Below are 20,189 nucleotides of genomic sequence, written 5' to 3' on the forward strand. Positions count from 1 at the left end.
GTGAGGGAAGAACTGACCATTCCTGCCTGAACTGAAGAATATAAAAAAAACCTGGAGTTCCAGAACTGGGGGACCTGCTCGTGGGATCCAGGGGGAAGACTGCAGCTCGTCGCTCTCGACCTTTGCTGGACTTCGATCACCGCTTCTGACCAGCCTGCAGCAGCTCTCCCACCGGCGGGTTTCTTCCCTCTCCCTTTTCTTTGGACTCAGGCGGGGCCCCGGGAACACCACTTTGTTCATGCCCCAGGGTACCAGGTTGTACATGTGGGTTTTGTGGGTTAGGACCAATTGTTTGTTTGTGTGATTGTGCTTGCTGTGTTGTTTTAATAAATTGTTATTCTGACTTGTGGTCTCTCCTTTGAGTTGAGTTCATTTCCCCTGCTGGTTGACTCTTAAACCAGCACACTTTCCCTGGGGAAGCCTGCCCTGGGGCAAGTTTCTGACTTCCAAAGGGCAAAAAAAAAGAAGGTCTGTATTTAAGAGCTCCACAAGTCCCTAGGGACAGGGACTTTTTCAAACACTTGTCCCAGAGGTGCCAGCACGCCCAGCTCTCTTGCACTGTGACTTGCAGGTAATTCCATGCAGCTGCTCTCAGGTTTCCCTTTGTTTGCTGGGGGCAGGGTGAGGAATTCCTGGCTGCAGAACTCACTGGAATTGCACATTTAGTTACAAGGGCAGGATGACCCTTCTATCCCCTAAGCTTAGGTCCAAGATGTAATCAAGCAGGGGGTACTCTATCTACTTGACAGCTTTCCCCATTTATTTTGAGGGATGTTGAGAGGAGCTGCAACGGTTACAGAGCTGCTGCAATTAGCAACACACCGTTTTTAGTGTGGAAAAGCTCTATACCAGAACCTTCTACAGGACTTGGGCCCTTCACCCCAGCTGCAAGAAAACACCCAGCTCAGCACATTTCCCTTAACAGGGACAGACAGCAGAACACACCCCACCTGTGGGTCTTCTCTATAGCTTCTTTTTCCAGGCCATCTTCCAGCGTGGCTTCATGGATCAGCAGGGTGGCATCTTTACCTGTGTAAACCATCATATATTCAATTTTCAGTTGAAGACTGACTAGTTCAACTGCCTACATGAGCTCTCCTTGCATTGCATGGCAGGCACAGCACCAAGGGTTTGGGGTTGCCCATGTCAGATACTTTTCCAAGAGATTCTTCAAGCAGAAGGTTCTGTCACCTACCCATTCGCACTAAGGCCATGCAGGGCATTGTGTCCCCAGAGTAGACTACTTTCCAGCCAGATTTGTGGATCAATGAACATGCAAAAGCATTTTTACAGTGCTGGACTTCACAGGTCTGAAACTGAACACAGATACAAGTGTTAGAGCCCAGGTCCTCTCCTGCCCCTTGCAGCCATGGAGCCCCCAGCTCAGGAACTTACCTCAGCCAGATCGTAGCTCTCTAACAGAGAGCTCACAAACTCCTTGGCTTTAGGTCTGATGTTCTCACAGCCTTTCACAAGAGACTGAGAAGGAATCATTCTGTGAGGGAGGGAAGAAGAGAGAACTAAGGATAGGCACAAAGTAAAACCTGATCTAATTTTTACGTGGCTGATTTTTCCCGTTTCTCCTCCTCCGTTCAGCACCTTACGAACAAGGCTAAGGTGTGCTTTAGTGCACCTGTCTGTCATTCCCCCTGCTTTCACTGGTGCCTCAGTAACTATCCCAACCACCTCTTCCCCACTGTCAAATACTCTCTCTCCCACTTGCCCAGCTGTCTTTTCCCACAGAGAAGGGAAGCCTGCCTGTAAGCCTCTATTAAGCAGCACAGCTGAGTAACAAACCATATCCTGCCCTCTGCAAAGTGCACATCCTCATTCTACAGGCAGTGGAAGGACTCAGAGTCACCTCCAGTGAAGGGGCTGGTGAATGGATGATGGGTTTTGCCTTAAATAAGGACCCAGCAAGGACTTTTCTCCACACACCACACAAAACACTCACCTGATGTCTCCGAGAATCTCTTCACAGTGGTTGTGGTACTCGTGTAGCCAAGGCATGATCTGCTCAGGTGCTACCAGAAACAGAGGGCTGAAAGCCTGACCAAGGGCTGCCTGGAAAAGTAAAGGTGGGGGAAAATATCAGTACTAGGTGTACACCAAATCAGAGAGAAGAAATATCTAGGGAAGTGCTGGTGCTTCTCCACTACTCAGAAGTTCCTCTCCCCTCACCCCAAGCCAAGTTCAGGAGCAGTGGAACACCAGGGCTACTCACAAAAGCTCTCCTTCGCTCCATCAGGATGTGCACCAGCCCCTGCAAAGGGAACAAACAGGACACAGGCTGCAGTCAGAAATGCCTGGGGAGGGAATGGCAACAGTGCTACCACAGCTCAGCAAGCCTGGAGTCAGAACAAACCTGCAGTCACAAATCCTTGATTACTGCTTTTCAATAACTGCAACTTGCTGAGCTGCTGTGACACTGACACTGCTTATGCCCCAAGCTGGTGGCCAGAAGCCCCCAAGGCCCTCAACCCTTCCCAGAAGGGTGGAGAGCAGTAAGCAGTAAGTCCCTATCCAGCTCCTCAGTGGCCAGTGTGATGGCCAGAGAACAGAGCAGCACACACCATGTCCTGCTCAGGCCCAGTCTAGAACAGATCAGCTGGTCCATCTGTGACTCTTTACTGCAAACAGTAGAGGGGGGTGGGTTGGACACTGCTAAAAAATTACAACTCTGGATGATTCCAGGGACTCCAAACGGGGAGGGAGAGGGAATTAGAAACACAGGCAGATGGAGCAGTGCCTGGGGAAGGAATGCAGAGAGGAATGCAGAGCAGGGCAGCCCACACTCATCAGCTGGAGCTCCAGCTGATCCCAAAGAGCAGAGCACACGTGCACAGAGCCCCCTCCCACACTGAACCCACCGAGTGATGGTCCGTGTGCATGTGGGACACAAACACAGCCACGAGGTTACACAGCACTTGGTCAACCTGCTCTCCATAGTGACGGCACAGCTGCCCAAAGGTTCCTTCTCCACAGTCCAGGAGCAGGGATCGGGTAGCACTGGGGAGACAAGTGACAGGGACATCTGGCAGCCACTGTATGAGCTCTGAGCAGGGCCATGCTGGGAAGGGGGATCTTTTGGGTTGGAAAACAGAGATCCCAGTGCTCTACACCCCGCAGTGCTGCTCCAGCCCCACAAGCCAAGGCTTTAGAGACTGTTCTGTCTGCACACCTCACTCTGGTCTTGTGCAGATGCCGAGCACGCCCTTGGGGCAGATGGTAAAATGGAGACATTAAATGCTTGGCTTTACAGGTGGCTCTTGACTCTTCCCCACCTACAGAGAGACTGGTGCCTGAAAGTGCAGGCTCCAGGATGGGGCACTCACCCTGTGTCACCAGCACTGCTTAGATCAGCCCTTGGGCAGCACCCCTGAGACATTGAGCCTCCTCAGGCAGAATGCAGGGCACTGGGATTTACCTGGTATTCACCAGTGTGGAACTGACATTTCGGATCTTCATTGGAATTGCAGATCCTGTTCCCAGGAACACAATTTCAGGATAAGCACCCACATTTGCTAGAGAAAACAGACAACAAGGATCTGTAAGTGTTATCCACATACTGCCCAGTCAGACACCATTCAGTTCACCAGCCCAGTAACTCCAGAGCCAACATGCCCAGCACAGTCAGTTTTCCCTCCCTCAGCAGCAGGTTTACAAGGGAAGGCAAAACAAGCACCACCACTTCACAGCTTTGTCTGGGCTCTAAAGCAGTGGGGCACCAAAAGCTCCTACTTCCCATTGCACTGATCCAAGCCAGGTTCCTGATCCACACCTGGTACAGCAGACAGGCTCTCTTTGCACTCCTTCACACGGGTCTGGAAGTCAGGGAGGTCCAAGGCTTCACTAACAAAGGTGTTGTGATCACAGACAGTCACAGCATCTCTGCAAGAACAGGCCACATATCAGAATGGGGCAGAGCAGGCACTGAAATAGCCCTTCCTGTGCCACAACAGCCTTACAACAAGGGGGCAAACACTCTTTCCAAGTTCTGAGGAGAAGACATGTCCACAAGTGTGGTGTGTCCCAAAAAGGCCTAGTTGGGCTGAGCCAACCACAATAATGATCATTCCACCAAACTGGAGAAGCTCCTGGAATAGAACCATGTCCTGATCCAGGGCTGCCAGACACTAGAGGGCACTGCAAGGCAGCACGGAGGGTCCTGGAAGAGGAGCAGCCACCCAAAAGGGCTCCAGGCTCCACTGAAAAGCATAAGAGACTTGTGCCCTGGGCCTGCATCAGAGCACGTGCAGTACTACAGGCCTTCAGACACCTTGAGCAGAGAAACTTAAACTCTTCTTGGCACCTGGGCCCTCCTGTTCTGCCCAACAGAGCCAGAAATCTGAGCCTGGAATCCTCTTGCACCATGTGGTCCCTGGCCCTTAAGGTTCTCACTGAGCAGCTTCACCCACTTGCCCACAAGGCCAGCACAAGCAAAGCTGACAACTGTTTAACCACCTGGAGCTTTCAGCTCTGATATCAGACTTTCTGGATCTTCAGACATTGCCTTTCACTGGGCTCCCCAAAAACTCTCTTCTTGCCCCTGTCTGCTCTGCCACAGCCACGGTTGGGTGCACAGCATGAGTCAAAGCAAAGGACAGAGGACCATGAGGCTACAGGAGTGAGGGACAGAAACAATACTGCAAACCATTGGTCAGCTGTTGTTTTCAGTGGTTCACTCATCCATGCCCTACACCTTGTCCAAGACTTTCAGGGACAGGGACACAGCCTTCCAGACACAGTTGGCAGCCTGGCAGAAAGGATCTGCAAAGGATGCTGACACAGTGTCCTCCCTCACTGAAAAGCTGCTTCAAGACAAAACCCAAAAACCTGGGAAGTCAGAGATTCCCACTGACCTCTGCCACTCCTGCTGTGGCCTGAAGTGGTACTTGAGGAGGCACTCCCCTCGCACGATGGGCACCCAGCACTCAGCCTCTGCTTCCTGCGGGGAGGAGGGGACATGGAAGGGCACATGGAACACGGGCTGTGCTCAGGGCACAGGGCACATGGGCAGGGCCTGGCCTACCTTGCTCTGGTAGGTGGTGAGCAGAGGGAAGATCTCAGGGTGGATGAGGTTCAGCTGAGTTTGGATCTTGTAGCTGCGTGGGTTGTGCACGGCTGAGGAGTTTTCATTGAGCACCAGATGCTGAGTCCCGGGGCCAAATCTGTCAGAGGACAAGAACATGCACAACAGCTTCAGCCCCACATTGCGCACGTGTGCACACCTGAGCTAAAGATCTCACCTGAGCCAGCAGAGACCTGCTGCCAGCCAACAGCTCTTTGTACTTCAGGAAAAACAAGAACAGGATGCTGCCAACAGAGTCACAAACCCAGTAACCAGAGGACCACATACCTCTGCATCCACTGCTGGTAGCGGCTGTCTCGGAGCACTGATTCAGGAGTTATGTGAATAACCAAGGCCACCTGGTTCTCAGGAAGTCCCTCTTGGTACCTGGGCACATTCAAACACAGGAAAAATACCTGTGCTTTAGTCCATTCCTTGGGATACCCTCCCCTCTCACCCTGGTGCTCCCAGAGATGCCCCTCGCGGACAGAGCACAGACCTTCAGAGCACAGCCCAGGAGCTCCAGGCTCCACAGCACCAAAGCACAAGGCTCAGACCCATCATCTGCTGACACCTCCACCATCCCCCACAGGCCAATTCCTCTCCTCCATCAACAACAACATCTGCAGGGCCCCCATGAGCCAAACATGCCCCAGCATGAGCCCTACAGACTTGTTATGTGCAGTCCAGGCTTCCAGTACCCAGGGAAGCAGCAACCGCCACTGCTCCCCAGCCAGACACCAGTGCACATTCCTGCTCTGGGGGCCCCTGAGGGAAGACAGGTCTATGACAGTCACAGATTCCCACAGATCCTGCCTTTCCTAAAAGCCTCAAAATGCACCACCAGTCCTTTCTTGCATGTTGAGCTCCTTAACAGTGCCAAAGAGCTCAGCCCTCAGCCACAAGAACCAGCACATCCAGACCAGGACAAGAGCTCCTCTTTGGCAGAGCTCAGCACAGGGCTCCTTCCCCAAAGCCTGCAGGTGACCCCCCTACCTGCGGAAGGTCTCGTTCTCACACACAGCATCCACAAAGCCCTCGTGGGGACACTCCAGCACCAGGAACACAGGGCCAGGATCCGTGGGGGTGCACAGCTCCTCAGGGAATAGCTGCAGGAGATACACAATGGTCACACCACAAACAGTGTCTGCACACAGCCCTTCCTGCGCTGCTCTGTCAGCAGTTGTTCCACCAGGCAGCCCCCCAGCAGCCCCTCTCAATGCTCAGCAAATCCAGTCAGGGCAGTTCTTGTTCCCCTTCTGCTCTCATGGCACACTGTGGAACAACAAATCCCCACCCAGATCCCAGGGCAAACCACAATCAAATTTAAGGAAAGGAATTTTAGCAGCTTTTAGACTCCCGTGGCAGATTCAGGAGGTAGAAAAAGCATGTTCAAGTGAAAAAAAGGCTCTGTGAAATTCTTGTGACACAAAGATATGTCAATCCTCTCTCCCAGATCAGGATCTTCACTTAAAGATCACCTGGGCCATGGCCAGAGCTGGCTCTGCCTCTCACTCCAGTGTTTGAGAGATTCAGACCCTGCACCCAGGAACCACTGAACTTCTTTTGATATAAGAAGTGCAAACACAGTAAGGAGGGAGTTATGGCTACACAGGCATTCAATCCCCAGATTTAAAAAATGCAAGGATTAACTCCACTAGCTTGCTCCTAGATCTGCATCAGCTTTGGGAAGGTGAGGGGAAGAAGCTCTGCCAAACAGCAAACATCCAGCCATACCCACACAGGTATTTATTTTGGAGTGTACTTCTTTAATCATAACTTCAACTGCCCCAGACACACACATTCACCAACAGTACAGAGATGGAACAACCCCAGTACCTACTGGTAGGAAAACCATTCTGCACAAAAGCTTGTCACTGGGAGCCCAGTGAAGGACGGCGGGTGGCAAAGCCACAGCAGAAGTACGGACACATCTTACCTCTTTGCCTTCAAAAGTGATGCTCTCCCCATTTTTGAGAGCTGTAATTATGGGAAGGATGGCTGGAGTTCCCCTGAAAACAAGGCCATACAAAGATTTAGCTGGACAACACCCAAGTGCCTGCTGTTGCCCTGTGCCCCAGGCTGGGATCTCCTACTCACACTGGCAGCCCCATCTCCTGGGCTTTAGCTACCAGGAATTTCCCCTTCTTTGGGTGAATCTGAAAAGAGAAAAACAGAATTATCAGCCAAATAAAGAGGGTCAGGAAACATGATCCACGTACTCCCAGTTTAAGTCTTTCCCCACAAGCCAAGGGAATATTTTTTTTTTCCTTTTCAGTTCCACAGCCACTGCTCTAATTTAACCCAAAAGCCTTTGACCAGACTGTCTGCTTTCCAAGACCAGGCTGCTGTTTCTTGCTCCCTCCTTTAGCCAAGCAAGCAGGACAGCCTGTCCTGCTGGGAGGGTTGAGGAAGAATGGAACCTCCACACTCTTAACAGCTGCTCCACAAAGAACACATGTAAAAAACCATCTCCAATTTTACACAGTCCTACTCCTGCTACAGCAACTCCAACATCGGAAAAGCAGAAACACATTAGAGCTGCAAAGTACTACTTGAAAATGCTGCCTCCAGTTACATCTGTCCAGCAAGATGAAATGTCCTCATGGCATCAGGGAGCACCTCCTTACAGAGAGGGAGGTCAAACACTGCAACAGGCTTCCCCAAGAGGTGGTCAATACCCCAAGCCTGACAGTGTTTAAGAGATGCCCTCAATAATATGCTTTCAATTTTGAGCAGCCAAAAGTGCTCAGGCACTTGGACTGGATGGTTCAACCCTGGAAGTGTCCAAGGCCAGGTTGGACAAGGCTTGCAGCAACCTGGGCTAGTGGAAGGTGTCCCTGCCCATGGCAGGGGGGTTACAACTAGACTATCTTCAAGGTCCCTTCCAACCCAAACCATTCTGGGATGTCAGGTGATCATTGTAGGGCCCTTCCCACAGAAATGCTGTTCTATTCTCCAATGTGTTCTGTGTTGGTTTTAGAGACCTCTGTGCCCAAGCTTACTTTACAAAGAAAAGCCATCACCAGGTCAGCATTCCTACTTGCACACTTCCGCTCATCACCTGCAAAAGAAAGCAAAACTACTCAAAATCATCACTCACTGTCACTTTCCTTAAAACCAAAATGTGCCAATATTTGCTAAAGCATTAACAGGAGCAACACAGGAACATCATCCGCCCAACTTGGAATCCAGCAGCAAAACGTACGAGCACCCACGGCCAGAGAGCCCATGGCTTCAGCTACAAGAAACCAAACTAAAGCCAAGACGGAAAAACAATCAGCCCAACATACAGCTGTAATTATATTACAAAGGCTGGAGCACACACCCCAGCTAGAAGCAAACTGCTACAGGGACTAATCACACCCCAGCAGGAATCAAGCCCAGTTTCTAGGCCTTATGAGGTCCCTTATGAGTTCTGTGTCAGGTTCCAAAGCACAGAACACATTCTGCTTCATGGAATCCTCCAGTTGAGCTTCTCTGTAGACCTCACTTCCAGAGAGCAAATGGCTCGGAGGACAAATGCATACCCTTAATTCAGCTTGATCTCATTAAAGTTTAAAAGGCCATTCCATGTTTTTCACCTGTTTGCTTTGGGCTTTCATTTCCTTTGCTCTCTTCCAAGCTTTGCTGTGCAGCTCTCGGGGATCCAGGCCCTGTGTCCCCTTTAGGGCTGTTTTCACCTTGGGTTGATGCTCCAGGACTCTGGGGTGATTTACTTTCAGCAGCCAGTGGTTTTTCTGTCCCAAATCCAGTAAAAGCAGACAAAGATCACTCAATCAAAAGGGACAGATAAGAAAACCGGGAGTAGCATTCCACCTTCCATGACAGGCATGTTTAAATTGCGCCAAAATACAGACCTCCAGCCCTCCAGTCACTTATTTTGGGAGCCATCCCTCATACAAGTCCTCCTCCCCAAACTGTTAAACTCTGTCAAGTCTGTGCTGCACTCGCAGTATCACAATTTTCAGCAGCACGAACTCAGCTAGCTGAGACAGCCAAACCCAGGGATCTGGCTTTGACATCATTCCACCCACCCACACCTAAAGGAACAAGCCAAGGCCTTGACTCAGCAGGTCTTGTTTCTTTGAACAAGATCCTTCTCCTTACAAAAACACACAAATTAATGAACTTCTGCTTACTCAGGATGGCAAACAAAAGCTGCTCCTTGAACCACCTTAACTGTGCTTGCCCTGCGTCAGTGCAGCATCAGGTGCTCACCTGTCAGAGGTATCTGGTAGACTGTCATTGTCTCATCCTTGTACTCGGGCTCTGTGTGCAACTGCACAGCTAAGAAGAGATCAAACACAGCATTAACACCTTCATAAGCAGAGACTCACACTCTACAACAATGCAAATCAGAAAAGTGTCTTTTTCTTTCTTAAACACAACCTGCTGAACCTTCCCTTTGCCTTTCTCTGCCTAACTTCAAACCCCAATGAATATTTGAAGTTTTAAAAGCCCACCATCCTCAGGGAGTTGTCCATGATACCAGTGAGCAAACTCACTGGCAGACTCTGGAAGCAAACTGCCTTCACAGAGTTTTAAAACCAAATGCTGTGTGGATCAGTCAGTCTGGCAGCCCCCCAGCAGGGACAGAGTTGGAGACACTGTTGTGAGGGGTTTGAACAGTGTAGCAGAGCAAAACAGATGTTTAAAACTTTCTCTGAGTGGATCCAAACCAGAGGCATTTACTCTGAAGTTGTTGCTGTTCAATGTAACTGTGATTACAGATGAAACAAGATATTACAAGTTCACTTGCTCACACCCCTGACCTACATACCTAAATCCATCCTTTTGAGAGGCCCCGGAAAGAGGCGAATGGCCTTCAAGTAGTTTTGCTGGAAAAGAGACGGTGTATCAGGAGGTGGCACAAGCAGTGCCAGGACAAGCACCGCTTCCAGCACCTACAGGTACTCCAGAGAAGGGAAAGGCTCAGTGCCCAGTCAGACAAATCTGGGTAGAACCCAGGCAGCTCTGGGCAGGGGTCCCACCTCCAGCGGGCACAGCATGTTTGGAAAGAGAAAGGATAACAAAGAACCACAGTCCCCACCCCTTCCATCCATAGAATTAGTCAGCAGAAACTGCATGGAAATAAAACAATGCTGAGGATTGCGAATTTTCAGTCCAGACGTTGCATTAGGCTGGCAAGGACCTCCTTAAGCAGGAGATCAGACTGAGTTTCTATTGACATAAAACCCAGAGGGAGCAGACAAGGGAACAAAGAACTCACTTCTCTCAAAAGATGATTTATCAGGATACAAGGTGACAGGACAGTTTTAAGGGGCAGAAGTCTTACACTGTCCTGTGATTTGGATTTTGAAGGCAGCCCTCCTGGCTGACACTTACTCACACCAGCATTTTACACCTGCACAAAGATTCACTTTGCCACCACCTCTCCCAATTACAGTGTGAACTTTAACATTTCAAGGGTTTGCTCTCCCTTCTGCACCTTCCCCTACTTACCAGCTTTGGTGGCCCCAGGAACATACATCTCTGAAGCCCTATAGCCTTTAAGGTGAGAATCATACCTGAAAACAAGCAGGGAAACAGCTTTATCACAGCCCCAGTTACTGCTGGGAGATCCCAGAAGAAAGATCCCTCTCAGTGTGCAGGAGTGCTGGACCTCAGCCTGAACTGAGCTCAGATGCAAATTCAATTTTGCCTCAGCTTTGTCACTTATCTCTGCAGAGAAAGAAAATATCTACACATCTGGGTAGCCATCATTTGGAGCAAGGTATCTGAACATATTGTAACATCCTCTTTTCTTGGAGATTTCCAGAATTTTAATGGACAAGATCCTAAGCCATCTGTTCTAACCTCCTCCTGCTTTAAGGACAGTGGTGGCCACAAACCTTTGTCATTCCTTTGGACTCAAACCAGCCTAACTCATCAGCAGCTCCCTGCTGGCAACACAATAGTGGTAACACCTTCTGCTCTGGGAGATTTTGGGAAGATAAAGCCCTGCAGGATCGGCAGGCAGGGCCTGTCCCACCATGTGTCTGCACTGTCACAGAGCCCCACGTGCAGCCCAGGCCCTGTGAGCCCAGGCCCTGTGACGGCACCATCCCTGGTCCTGCCAGGACCTATAAAAACCCCAACCTCACCAAGCGACCACCCTCGGCCCGCAGAGCCGCCCCCGTGGCCGTGCCAGCCCCCCCGCTCACCTGGCAGCCCCCCAACATTGGCCCAGGCCACCCTGCTGAGGAAGATGCTGTCCAGGTGGGAGATCTTCAGCCTGCGGGGGGACACAGCGTGCGCGGGAGTCAGAGGGGCCGATCCAGCCTTGGGGCGTCCCCCCGGTGTCCCCACTTACTTGTGCTCCTGCATGGCCCGCTGGGTGCCCTCGCCGCAGTTGAAAAGGTACCTGGGGGGAAAAGGGGCGTCAGGGCGGCCCGGGACGGGCGACCGGTCCCGACCCCAGCCCCATCCCCGGCCCCTACACCGGTCCCGGTTCCGGTCCCGACTCCAGCCCCATTCCCCGCACCATCCCCATCCCCTTCTCCATCTCCGTCTCCCTTCCCAGCCCCAGCCCGATTCCCTGCCCCAGCCACCACACCGGTCCCCGTCCCAGTCCCGATCCCATCCCCACTCCCGGCCCGGGACTGACCGGTTGAACTCGGAGAACACGTACACGGCTGCCCCCGCGTCCCGCGTCCCGGCCGCCACCACCTGCACGTACACGGTGTTGGGCCCGGCCAGGCTCCCGCCCGCGCTGCGCCGCCGCTCGCGGGCCCACACGTGCCGCGGTACGTCCTTGGGCCGCCGCGCGGGCCGCGCCGCCGAGGGGCCCTCGGACATGGCCCAGCCGCGGGACCCGGCCCTGACGACCCCGATCCCGGCCCCGATCCCGATCCCGGCCCCGATCCCGATCCCGGCCCCACTCCCCGCCCGCCCCCACACGAGCGCGCGGCCCGGCGACAGCGCCCGCACCAGCGCCCACATCCGCGCGCACCCGCCCCCCGCCAATCGCCCGCGCCGGCGTCCACGCCGCGCCGCCATGAGGGGCGGGACAGCCAATGAGAGACGAGGAATGCCCCGGCCGGCCCGCCTTCTCGAGCCACGTGATGCAGACGAACCAATGGAGAGAGAGACTCTGCCCGGTCGCCCCGCCTCCTCAGTCGCCAGGGCCCTGCCCGGCCGTGTCACGTGGCCGCGCCGGAGCGGGGCGGGGGCCTTGGGGGCGTTCCGGGTCCCGCCACTCACGGTCCCGCCATTCCCGGCCCTGCCATTCCACATCCTCTGCCGTCACGTGCCCAGTGCCAGGCACTGTCGCTGCCGGCTCCTCACACCCACAGCCGGGCGCGGATTCCTCGCCGGTCCCACCCCAGCTTTCCAGTGGGTGACCCGTTCCATAGAGCCACTGATTCCGGCGCAGTAACACAGCAATACCCCGGAGCCGGCGCCTCCGCGAGGAGACCCCAGCAATGAACCGCTCGCTTTTCTCCCCTCACCCTCCCTCCAACCCCGCCGTGTGTCCCGGTGTCCCTCCTCGGGCTGTGCCGCCGCTCTGCTTTGCCGTGCCAAGGGTGGGCAGCTCACGGTTCCCCCAGAGCTCACCCTGCCCCGTTCACCGGCCCCGGCGGGTTCCGGTGCCTCCGCAGCCCGTCCCTGCACGGAGGAGGAGGAGAAGCACGAAGGTCAAGTGCAGGTTTCCTCGAGAACCTCTCCAGGAAATCGGTCCAGTGTTTGACCTCCCTCTCGGTAAGGAAATGCTGAGCAGAAGTGTGCAAGTAGGAATGCTGACCTGGTGATGGCTTTTCTTTGTAAAGTAAGCTTGGGCACAGAGGTCTCTAAAACCAACACAGAACACATTGGAGAATAGAACAGCATTTCTGTGGGAAGGGCCCTACAATGATCACCTGACATCCCAGAATGGTTTGGGTTGGAAGGGACCTTGAAGATAGTCTAGTTGTAACCCCCCTGCCATGGGCAGGGACACCTTCCACTAGCCCAGGTTGCTGCAAGCCTTGTCCAACCTGGCCTTGGACACTTCCAGGGTTGAACCATCCAGTCCAAGTGCCTGAGCACTTTTGGCTGCTCAAAATTGAAAGCATATTATTGAGGGCATCTCTTAAACACTGTCAGGCTTGGGGTATTGACCACCTCTTGGGGAAGCCTGTTGCAGTGTTTGACCTCCCTCTCTGTAAGGAGGTGCTCCCTGATGCCATGAGGACATTTCATCTTGCTGGACAGATGTAACTGGAGGCAGCATTTTCAAGTAGTACTTTGCAGCTCTAATGTGTTTCTGCTTTTCCGATGTTGGAGTTGCTGTAGCAGGAGTAGGACTGTGTAAAATTGGAGATGGTTTTTTACATGTGTTCTTTGTGGAGCAGCTGTTAAGAGTGTGGAGGTTCCATTCTTCCTCAACCCTCCCAGCAGGACAGGCTGTCCTGCTTGCTTGGCTAAAGGAGGGAGCAAGAAGCAGCAGCCTGGTCTTGGAAAGCAGACAGTCTGGTCAAAGGTTTTTGGGTTAAATTAGAGCAGTGGCTGTGGAACTGAAAAGGAAAAAAAAAATATTCCCTTGGCTTGTGGGGAAAGACTTAAACTGGGAGTACGTGGATCATGTTTCCTGACCCTCTTTATTTGGCTGATAATTCTGTTTTTCTCTTTTCAGATTCACCCAAAGAAGGGGAAATTCCTGGTAGCTAAAGCCCAGGAGATGGGGCTGCCAGTGTGAGTAGGAGATCCCAGCCTGGGGCACAGGGCAACAGCAGGCACTTGGGTGTTGTCCAGCTAAATCTTTGTATGGCCTTGTCTTCAGGGGAACTCCAGCCATCCTTCCCATAATTACAGCTCTCAGAAGCAGGCAGAGCTGCACTGGGGCAGGCACAGGCACACACACAGCTGGGCAGTCCCTTCCTCTCCTTGGCTGCCAGGCCCAGGCTGGACACAGCCCTGAGGCCCCTGGTCTGACCTCCAGCAGCCGGTTGGACCTCTCAAGGCCCCCTCCAAGCTCCAGTCCCCCTGTGATTCTCCAGGCCTACCATTCCCTCCTGCTCCTCTCCCACAGGAGCCTGTTCAGGGCCTGTGTACAAACACCAGGCTGCAGCTCTGTTTATTTTCCAGCTCTCCAAACCCAGTGTGAGCTCTCAGGCTTTCTGTTTGCTTCAAAAAGAGCCACTAATGTTACTGTAACCAGAGTACCCCAACATAAACAGTACTGACCATCAATATCCCTTGTCTTCCTGAGTTCCAAAGGCAAACCTTATCTTTCCCAGTGCTTTGCTTTCCAAACACTGTCTCCCTTTATTCTTAGTGCAATGTTCTTCCCTTTGTCTTCCAGTGATCCAAACAGCCTTTTGAGTGAGGACCTCTCTAGACCTCCAGATCTTGTCATGGCTGTTTACAGCTGTTCTGTTAGACTTCCTTCAGACCTATAATACATCTAACATTTATCCTTCTGATTCCCATCTCTTCACACAACAGCTCAAAGTAGCACAGTAGTTTTCCCTGGGTATTCCCACTTCTGGGTTAAAGAAAAGGTTTGTTTGTTCCTTTGAATGGCAAACTCTTTGTTCACACACATTTTCCACATTACAGTGCTGCAGCCTTGGCACTTGGCTCTGCACCCTGTAGCCACATGAGAAGGGAAACATCAGCTTAGATCTTAAACTCTTGTTGGGGTGTCCTGTGCAGGGCCAGGAGCTGGACTCGATGATCCTTGTGGGTCCCTTCACTCTGTGATTCTTTGATTTTTAGAATGCTTCCCAATAAAAGCTGGAGTTTCCAAAGGCAAGTGTTCTGTCTGTGCGTTCCTGCCTCACTTCTGTATCATTCCCTCCCCCTGGAAATGTTTTTCTGCTCAGGTGAATTAGGAGGTATGAAAATACCTTTTTTTGTGCTTAATGCATTTTTTAAATACTTTGAAAGCACAAGAGTTTTCTTAGGGCTCTGACCAGCTGGCATGGGGGCTCCAGCCAGTGTTTCTTTAGTGGGTGAAGTAACCAAGGCAGTGTGTGGTATTTTTCATTGTATGAATCCTGGCAGTTCTGTCCAACCTTGCTGGCTTGGCTTTGCGTGCACAGGCAACTGTGGAGAGCTATGACTGCATTTCTGCCATGTGACAGAACTGCCTGTAATATCTCATTAGTCTTATGGAGATTTCACTGGAAGTACATAAGACTCTGAGCCTGATAGGAGGCTTATGCTTGATGTCAGCACTGAGTGCCCTTGGCTGTTTGGGCTGCAGGGTGATCTGACACCTCTCACAGGGGGAGGAATTTCAAAGACTGGATCACTGTTTAGGAGGAAATGTCTTTTGTTTCGCAGTTTGGTCCTTGTCTGGGGTGAGAGGGGTCCCAGTTGAACAGATCAGTTGGTGGAGAAGTGGGGACATCCCAGAGTTCAGTCCCTGCAGCAGCTGTAAAGTGAATGACTGGGAGGGGCTCCTGCTGGTCCAGCTGGGAGGGCCCGTTCTGCAGCAAAGCAGCTGCTGCAACAGTGTGGGCACTCTGAAGGTCCCTCCAGCTCTGGAGTCCCAGCACAGGAAGGACATGGAGCTTCTGGAGAGAGTCCAAAGAAGGCACCGAGATGATCAGAAGGATGGAGAACCTCTGCTGTGAGGAAAGGGGAGAGAATTGGGATTGTTCAGCCTGGAGAAGAGAAGCTTCAGGGTGCCCTAATTGCAGCCTTCCAGCACCTGAAGAGAGCAAAGGAAAGATGGAGAGGGACTATTTACAGGGCCATGGAATGACAGGACAAGGGACAATAGTTTGAAACTGAAAGAGAGCAGGGTTAAGTGGGTTATTGGGAAAAAATTCTTGGCTGTGAGGGTGGGGAGGCCCTGGCACAGGTTGCCCAGAGAAGCTGTGGCTGCCCCATCCCTGGAAGTGTCCAAGGCCAGGTTGGATGAGGCTTGGAGCAACCTGGTCTAGTGGAAGGTGTCCCTGCCCATGGCAGGGAGTTGGAACTGAATGAATCCCTTCCCACCCCAGCCATTCTGGGATTCTGTGTCTCCTGGAACAGATCTCCCGGCCGTTTGATAGTAAATGCTAAATTACAGTCTGATTTCCTCAAATCCTCCGTCACCTTCCCAGTGATCACACACAAGGATCACTCCCAGCTTGGAGAGTCACCATAAACCCAGCACTGCCTCAGGGCTGTGAGGAAACATTCCCCATGTGGCCCATTAATGCTCCAATAACACAGAGTAATGCAGAGTTTGGGTAACTAACCCAGCTGCAGCAATAGCATCAGCCGTGCCACAAGGGAGATTGAAAAGTAATATCCCAACAGACCCCAGGAACAGACAAGGGAGGATCCTTATCTTTGGGACTTTCCCAAGATGATACTGATGTTTCCATTTGTTTGCTAAGAGGGACTGTGTATTATACTGATTATCATCATCCCCTGGAGTCTGGGGTTTATTAGAAGAGCAGGTTTATGTGTAGATTAAAGACAGCACAGGACAATATGAAGAGTTTATGGGGTCAGTGGCTCGTAAAGATAACCAGTCTGGTCGTGATAAGAAGCAAAATTAGGGGAAAGTCGAAGACCTTGAGGGCAAAGCAATAACCAGGAAATACTGATCCCAGGCAAAAGGATTCCCACAGAGACAGCAGGGAACAGGGGAGGACACTGAGGAACAGGTCTGCGAGCTGCCCGAGACTGCTCAGGGCTGCCCAGAGGTGGAGAGGTCACCCTGGGACAGGAGGCACTGGGACATGAGCACATGCAGCTGGGTACCCAGACTCGGTGACACTCCCTCTGTGTGGAACTGGGATAGCACTGCAGAGCATGGACAGGTCCCAGCCTCTCCCCTAAGGTGCCTCAAGGCCTGGCCCAGCACCAGAGAGGACTCTGCCACTGGGGAGTGAAAAGGATGGCCAGGAGCATCACCTCAAGAGGTGAAGGACTTCCCTGGAGTACCCGTGCCCCAGAGTGACCTTGGGGAATGGGTACTCCAGAAGGAGGCTGTCCCAGACCCCCTTTCCCACTGCCCTTTGAGCCAGACACACTCCTGCCTACTCTTCCAGCCCCTCAGAGGCAAGTCCAGCTCATGGAAACTGCACAAATTGAATCCTAAACAGACTAGTGGCTGGAATATCGTGCCCAAGCCGATCACAAGGGGTGATCCAGGAACTTGTGTGAGTGTCCCTGAACCTTTCCTCAGAGCAAGCTCTCTGCCCAGAATGGCATGATAATATCCAATTACCCCTACAGCTTCTACTCTAACATCCCTTGTCTGGGAATTACATGTGAGCAAAGGTTCATGAGTGAGCCTTGCTTCCCATAAAACTTCCCAAACTCCCTTCCAAGCAACCAGTGTCAAAATCCCCAGTTTCCCCAATGGGTTGTGCCCCCTGCAAAAAGGGCTGCACAGGGCAGTGGCACAGCAGGAGGGTCTCACAGAGGTCCCCTCTTGCTCAGCAGTGCAATGTGCAGCTTCAAAAGCTCAAAGGATTTACCTTAAATCCTGCTGAGTTTGGCTCTGCAGAGCCACAGGGGTGGGCTCACTCTGCAAACCTGTTTTTCCTGAGATATAGTAACTGCAGTTACCAATCATATCAAGTAATCAGGAACAGACAAGGAATCCAGAAGGAGAAATCAATTTTACAATGCTGCTTTTGCCATAAATAGAAGATCTGAATGGAGGTTAGGGATAGGATTACTTTAGGAGCTGAGCTTTTGGGTGGTTTTATCCCTCAGATTAGTGGTATTTTGCTAAAAACCTCCTGTTTCTCAGTGACAAATAATGACAATACTTGACAGAGGAGTGGGGAAATTCTCACAAAGTGGCACAGGACACTGTGCACAGAGGGTGCCTTAGTAAAACAGTCAAAAAAATCCAGAAAATAATTAGACAAATAAATAGGCAGCTAATGGGAAATGAGAAATAAACTCATTAGGCCACAGAAATACTTGAATTTAGAATGCTTTCAGGGAGCCAACAGCAAAGTGTAACCCAGGGAACTTCATTAAAGAGCAGTTTACACTTCTCATCTGCAATCTCCCCCAGCCCCTCGATCCTGTGCCTGCCAGAGGAGCAGATGTGTGGACAGGCCTGTCCCCTGCAGAGCCTGGTCTCCCTCTCCCAGTCCTTCCAGTCCAGGGATATTGCTTTCTGCTCTTTCAATAAAAGGAAGGTAAACACCCTGCACCCAGCTGAGGGGCTTGTGATTGTATTCAATCTTGGCTGTCAAAGTATAAATTAAATCAATTTCTAGTGGTTCAAGAAGGATCAGGGTCCTTCTCCCTCTAATTTGCTATTTTTTCGCTGTCGGTGGCTCACAAAAACCCAGCCAGTGTCATCCAGATGAATGTCACTGTTTTGAGGTGGGTTCAGTGAGGGACACAAAGCTTCCCCTTCCACAGTGGGAGCTGGGGCAGCTCAGGTGGATGAACTGGGGCTTTTCCCAACTGCAGCTGCATGGCTGAGACGTGGGAGAGGGGGAGAGCGTGAAGCACTGGAGAAACAACATTCTCAGGGCACGTGGTGTGTCACAGTCATGTCTTTTAGCTCAACATGTGCACTGGGAAGTGCCTTGTGTTCTCTGCTTTTCCAGATCAAATTTGCATTAAACTGAACAGCACAGGCTGCAGCACAGAGGGAAAGTCTTAGAGGGGCTGATGGTAGAAATCAGGATGAGACCAGGAAGTTTACTGTGGAATCAATGCTGAGGAAATTCAAACACCTGGAAATACAACACCCAGGCAGGACATGCAGGCAGCCTGAGCTTTGGCTTCAGCAGACCCTCCACCTCTAGACCCTTGCTGTCCAGTCCATCACCACCAGGCTGTCCTGGGGCTCCGTGTGCCCAGGTCCAGCCCTTCCTTCGATAGCTTTTCCCTGGACAGCTAGGATATGGCAAACTGCCAGCACATAGAAACCAGCCCATGTCTCTGGTTCAGGAGGATTTATTGCCATGCTCTGCTTCTCTCCTCTCAAGGCACATCTGTACTCATTCCCGTGTGACCCAGGAGCTTGGTATCATCCCACCAGAGGACTGATCTGGGCCTGATCACCCTGTGCACAACCAGTGCTGTGCCTATGTGATTCGATTCCAGTCCCAGGACAGCCCTCATCAAACTGAAGCCAAACTGAGGGGCACTTCAGGGCCAGGTTTCAAATAGTGGATGAGGCTCCGTCTGCTCTGGAGGTAGTGAGGAGAAACCCACAGCTGCATGGGCTGGGAGACTGCCTGATCTGCCCCAGGACAGGCAGGAGGTGTCACAGCACGGGGGGCCATAGGCCAGTCACTGCACTGTCATCAACACCAGTGAGCTCCTGGGAGACAGTCTGGGGACACTGACCTAAGACCTGACATACGTACCCTTGGCTTAGACACCAAGAGTCAAGAAAGGCCCAGCTGTGCTCTGGAGCTTTTTGCCAGACCCACATTGCAGGGCAGGACAAACTCTGAGCGCTGGGACCCGCTGCCCCATCACCCACCCAGGACTAACTCAGGACCAGCCCTGTGGGGGTGCACAGGAGGAGCTGGCTCCATCTGCTCCTGGGGGCCGCACCCCAGCCCTCGGGCCCCTCGGGCGCTGCCGGGGAGCGCTGGGCACAGTGGCCAGGACGCAGCTCCGCACGTTGCCCGAGAGGCTCCGCGGGCATCCCCGCCTGCGGCCCGGGACCCCGGTGCGGTTCGGCCCCCCCGTGTCGGGGGCCGGCTCGTGTCGTGTCACCGCCTGTCCCCGCTGAGCTCAGCGCGGCCCGTCACCTCCCCCGGCCCCGGGAGCAGCCCCGGCCGAGCGGGGTCCACGGTGACTGCTCCCCCCGGGAGCGACGGGCCCCGCTCCGAGCTGTGCTCTGGCGTTCGGCACGGAGGGAGCGGGGGAATGCGGTGTGAGGGCACGGTCCTGCCCAGTCCCGCGGACCCGGGACCACCCGCAGAGGCAGCCGCGGCTCCACAGCCTCTTCCCGCAGCCCCGCAGTCCTATCCTGCAGCCCCATCCCGCACCCCCGGCACTGCAGCAGCCCGCACTCGGCCCTAGATGGCACCGCGATCCCGCAGCTCCGCCGCCGCCGCCTCCTCCCCTCCGGGGCGGAGCGGGGGGGCCCGGCGGCGCCGCGGGGGTGAGAACGGGGCGGCCCCTGCGAGTCCCTCCGCGTCCCTCCACCCACCCCGTGCTGCCCCGCTGCCCCTTGTGCAGCCCCGTGCCGCCCTGC

The 20,189-nt window shown here is 53.0% G+C and overlaps 1 protein-coding gene and 1 long non-coding RNA gene across 3 annotated transcripts in view; one reads left to right on the top strand and one right to left on the bottom strand.

Moving 5' to 3' along the window:
- The window catches only part of ELAC2 (elaC ribonuclease Z 2), a 13,894-nt gene extending 2,022 nt beyond the window's left edge, over positions 1–11,872 (bottom strand). The window contains exons 1-22 of one of the 2 annotated variants that reach the window (XM_017835978.1): positions 11,682–11,872; positions 11,388–11,438; positions 11,239–11,309; positions 10,538–10,602; positions 9,855–9,912; positions 9,293–9,361; positions 8,656–8,811; positions 8,077–8,135; positions 7,172–7,230; positions 7,011–7,083; positions 6,068–6,180; positions 5,360–5,458; positions 5,033–5,171; positions 4,863–4,948; positions 3,782–3,891; positions 3,428–3,524; positions 2,871–3,009; positions 2,225–2,263; positions 1,955–2,064; positions 1,396–1,495; positions 1,196–1,316; positions 951–1,029 (exon numbers count right to left, since the gene is read on the bottom strand). In XM_017835978.1, the coding sequence (XP_017691467.1) occupies positions 951–1,029; positions 1,196–1,316; positions 1,396–1,495; positions 1,955–2,064; positions 2,225–2,263; positions 2,871–3,009; positions 3,428–3,524; positions 3,782–3,891; positions 4,863–4,948; positions 5,033–5,171; positions 5,360–5,458; positions 6,068–6,180; positions 7,011–7,083; positions 7,172–7,230; positions 8,077–8,135; positions 8,656–8,811; positions 9,293–9,361; positions 9,855–9,912; positions 10,538–10,602; positions 11,239–11,309; positions 11,388–11,438; positions 11,682–11,872 (2,084 nt within the window). The remainder of the gene's footprint in view (positions 1–950; positions 1,030–1,195; positions 1,317–1,395; positions 1,496–1,954; positions 2,065–2,224; positions 2,264–2,870; positions 3,010–3,427; positions 3,525–3,781; positions 3,892–4,862; positions 4,949–5,032; positions 5,172–5,359; positions 5,459–6,067; positions 6,181–7,010; positions 7,084–7,171; positions 7,231–8,076; positions 8,136–8,655; positions 8,812–9,292; positions 9,362–9,854; positions 9,913–10,537; positions 10,603–11,238; positions 11,310–11,387; positions 11,439–11,681) is intronic. The other variant, XM_017835979.1, reaches the window with a different exon arrangement.
- Positions 11,873–12,784: 912 nt separating this feature from the next.
- On the top strand, positions 12,785–14,850 carry LOC108507734. The gene is made up of 3 exons (XR_001878249.1): positions 12,785–12,842; positions 13,689–13,747; positions 13,836–14,850. It is a non-coding gene; the product is annotated as an uncharacterized LOC108507734 (long non-coding RNA).
- The last annotated feature ends 5,339 nt before the right edge of the window (positions 14,851–20,189 follow it).

Source organism: Lepidothrix coronata, unplaced genomic scaffold, assembly GCF_001604755.1.
Source record: "Lepidothrix coronata isolate B3197 unplaced genomic scaffold, Lepidothrix_coronata-1.0 Scaffold267, whole genome shotgun sequence".
Taxonomy (NCBI): domain Eukaryota; kingdom Metazoa; phylum Chordata; class Aves; order Passeriformes; family Pipridae; genus Lepidothrix; species Lepidothrix coronata.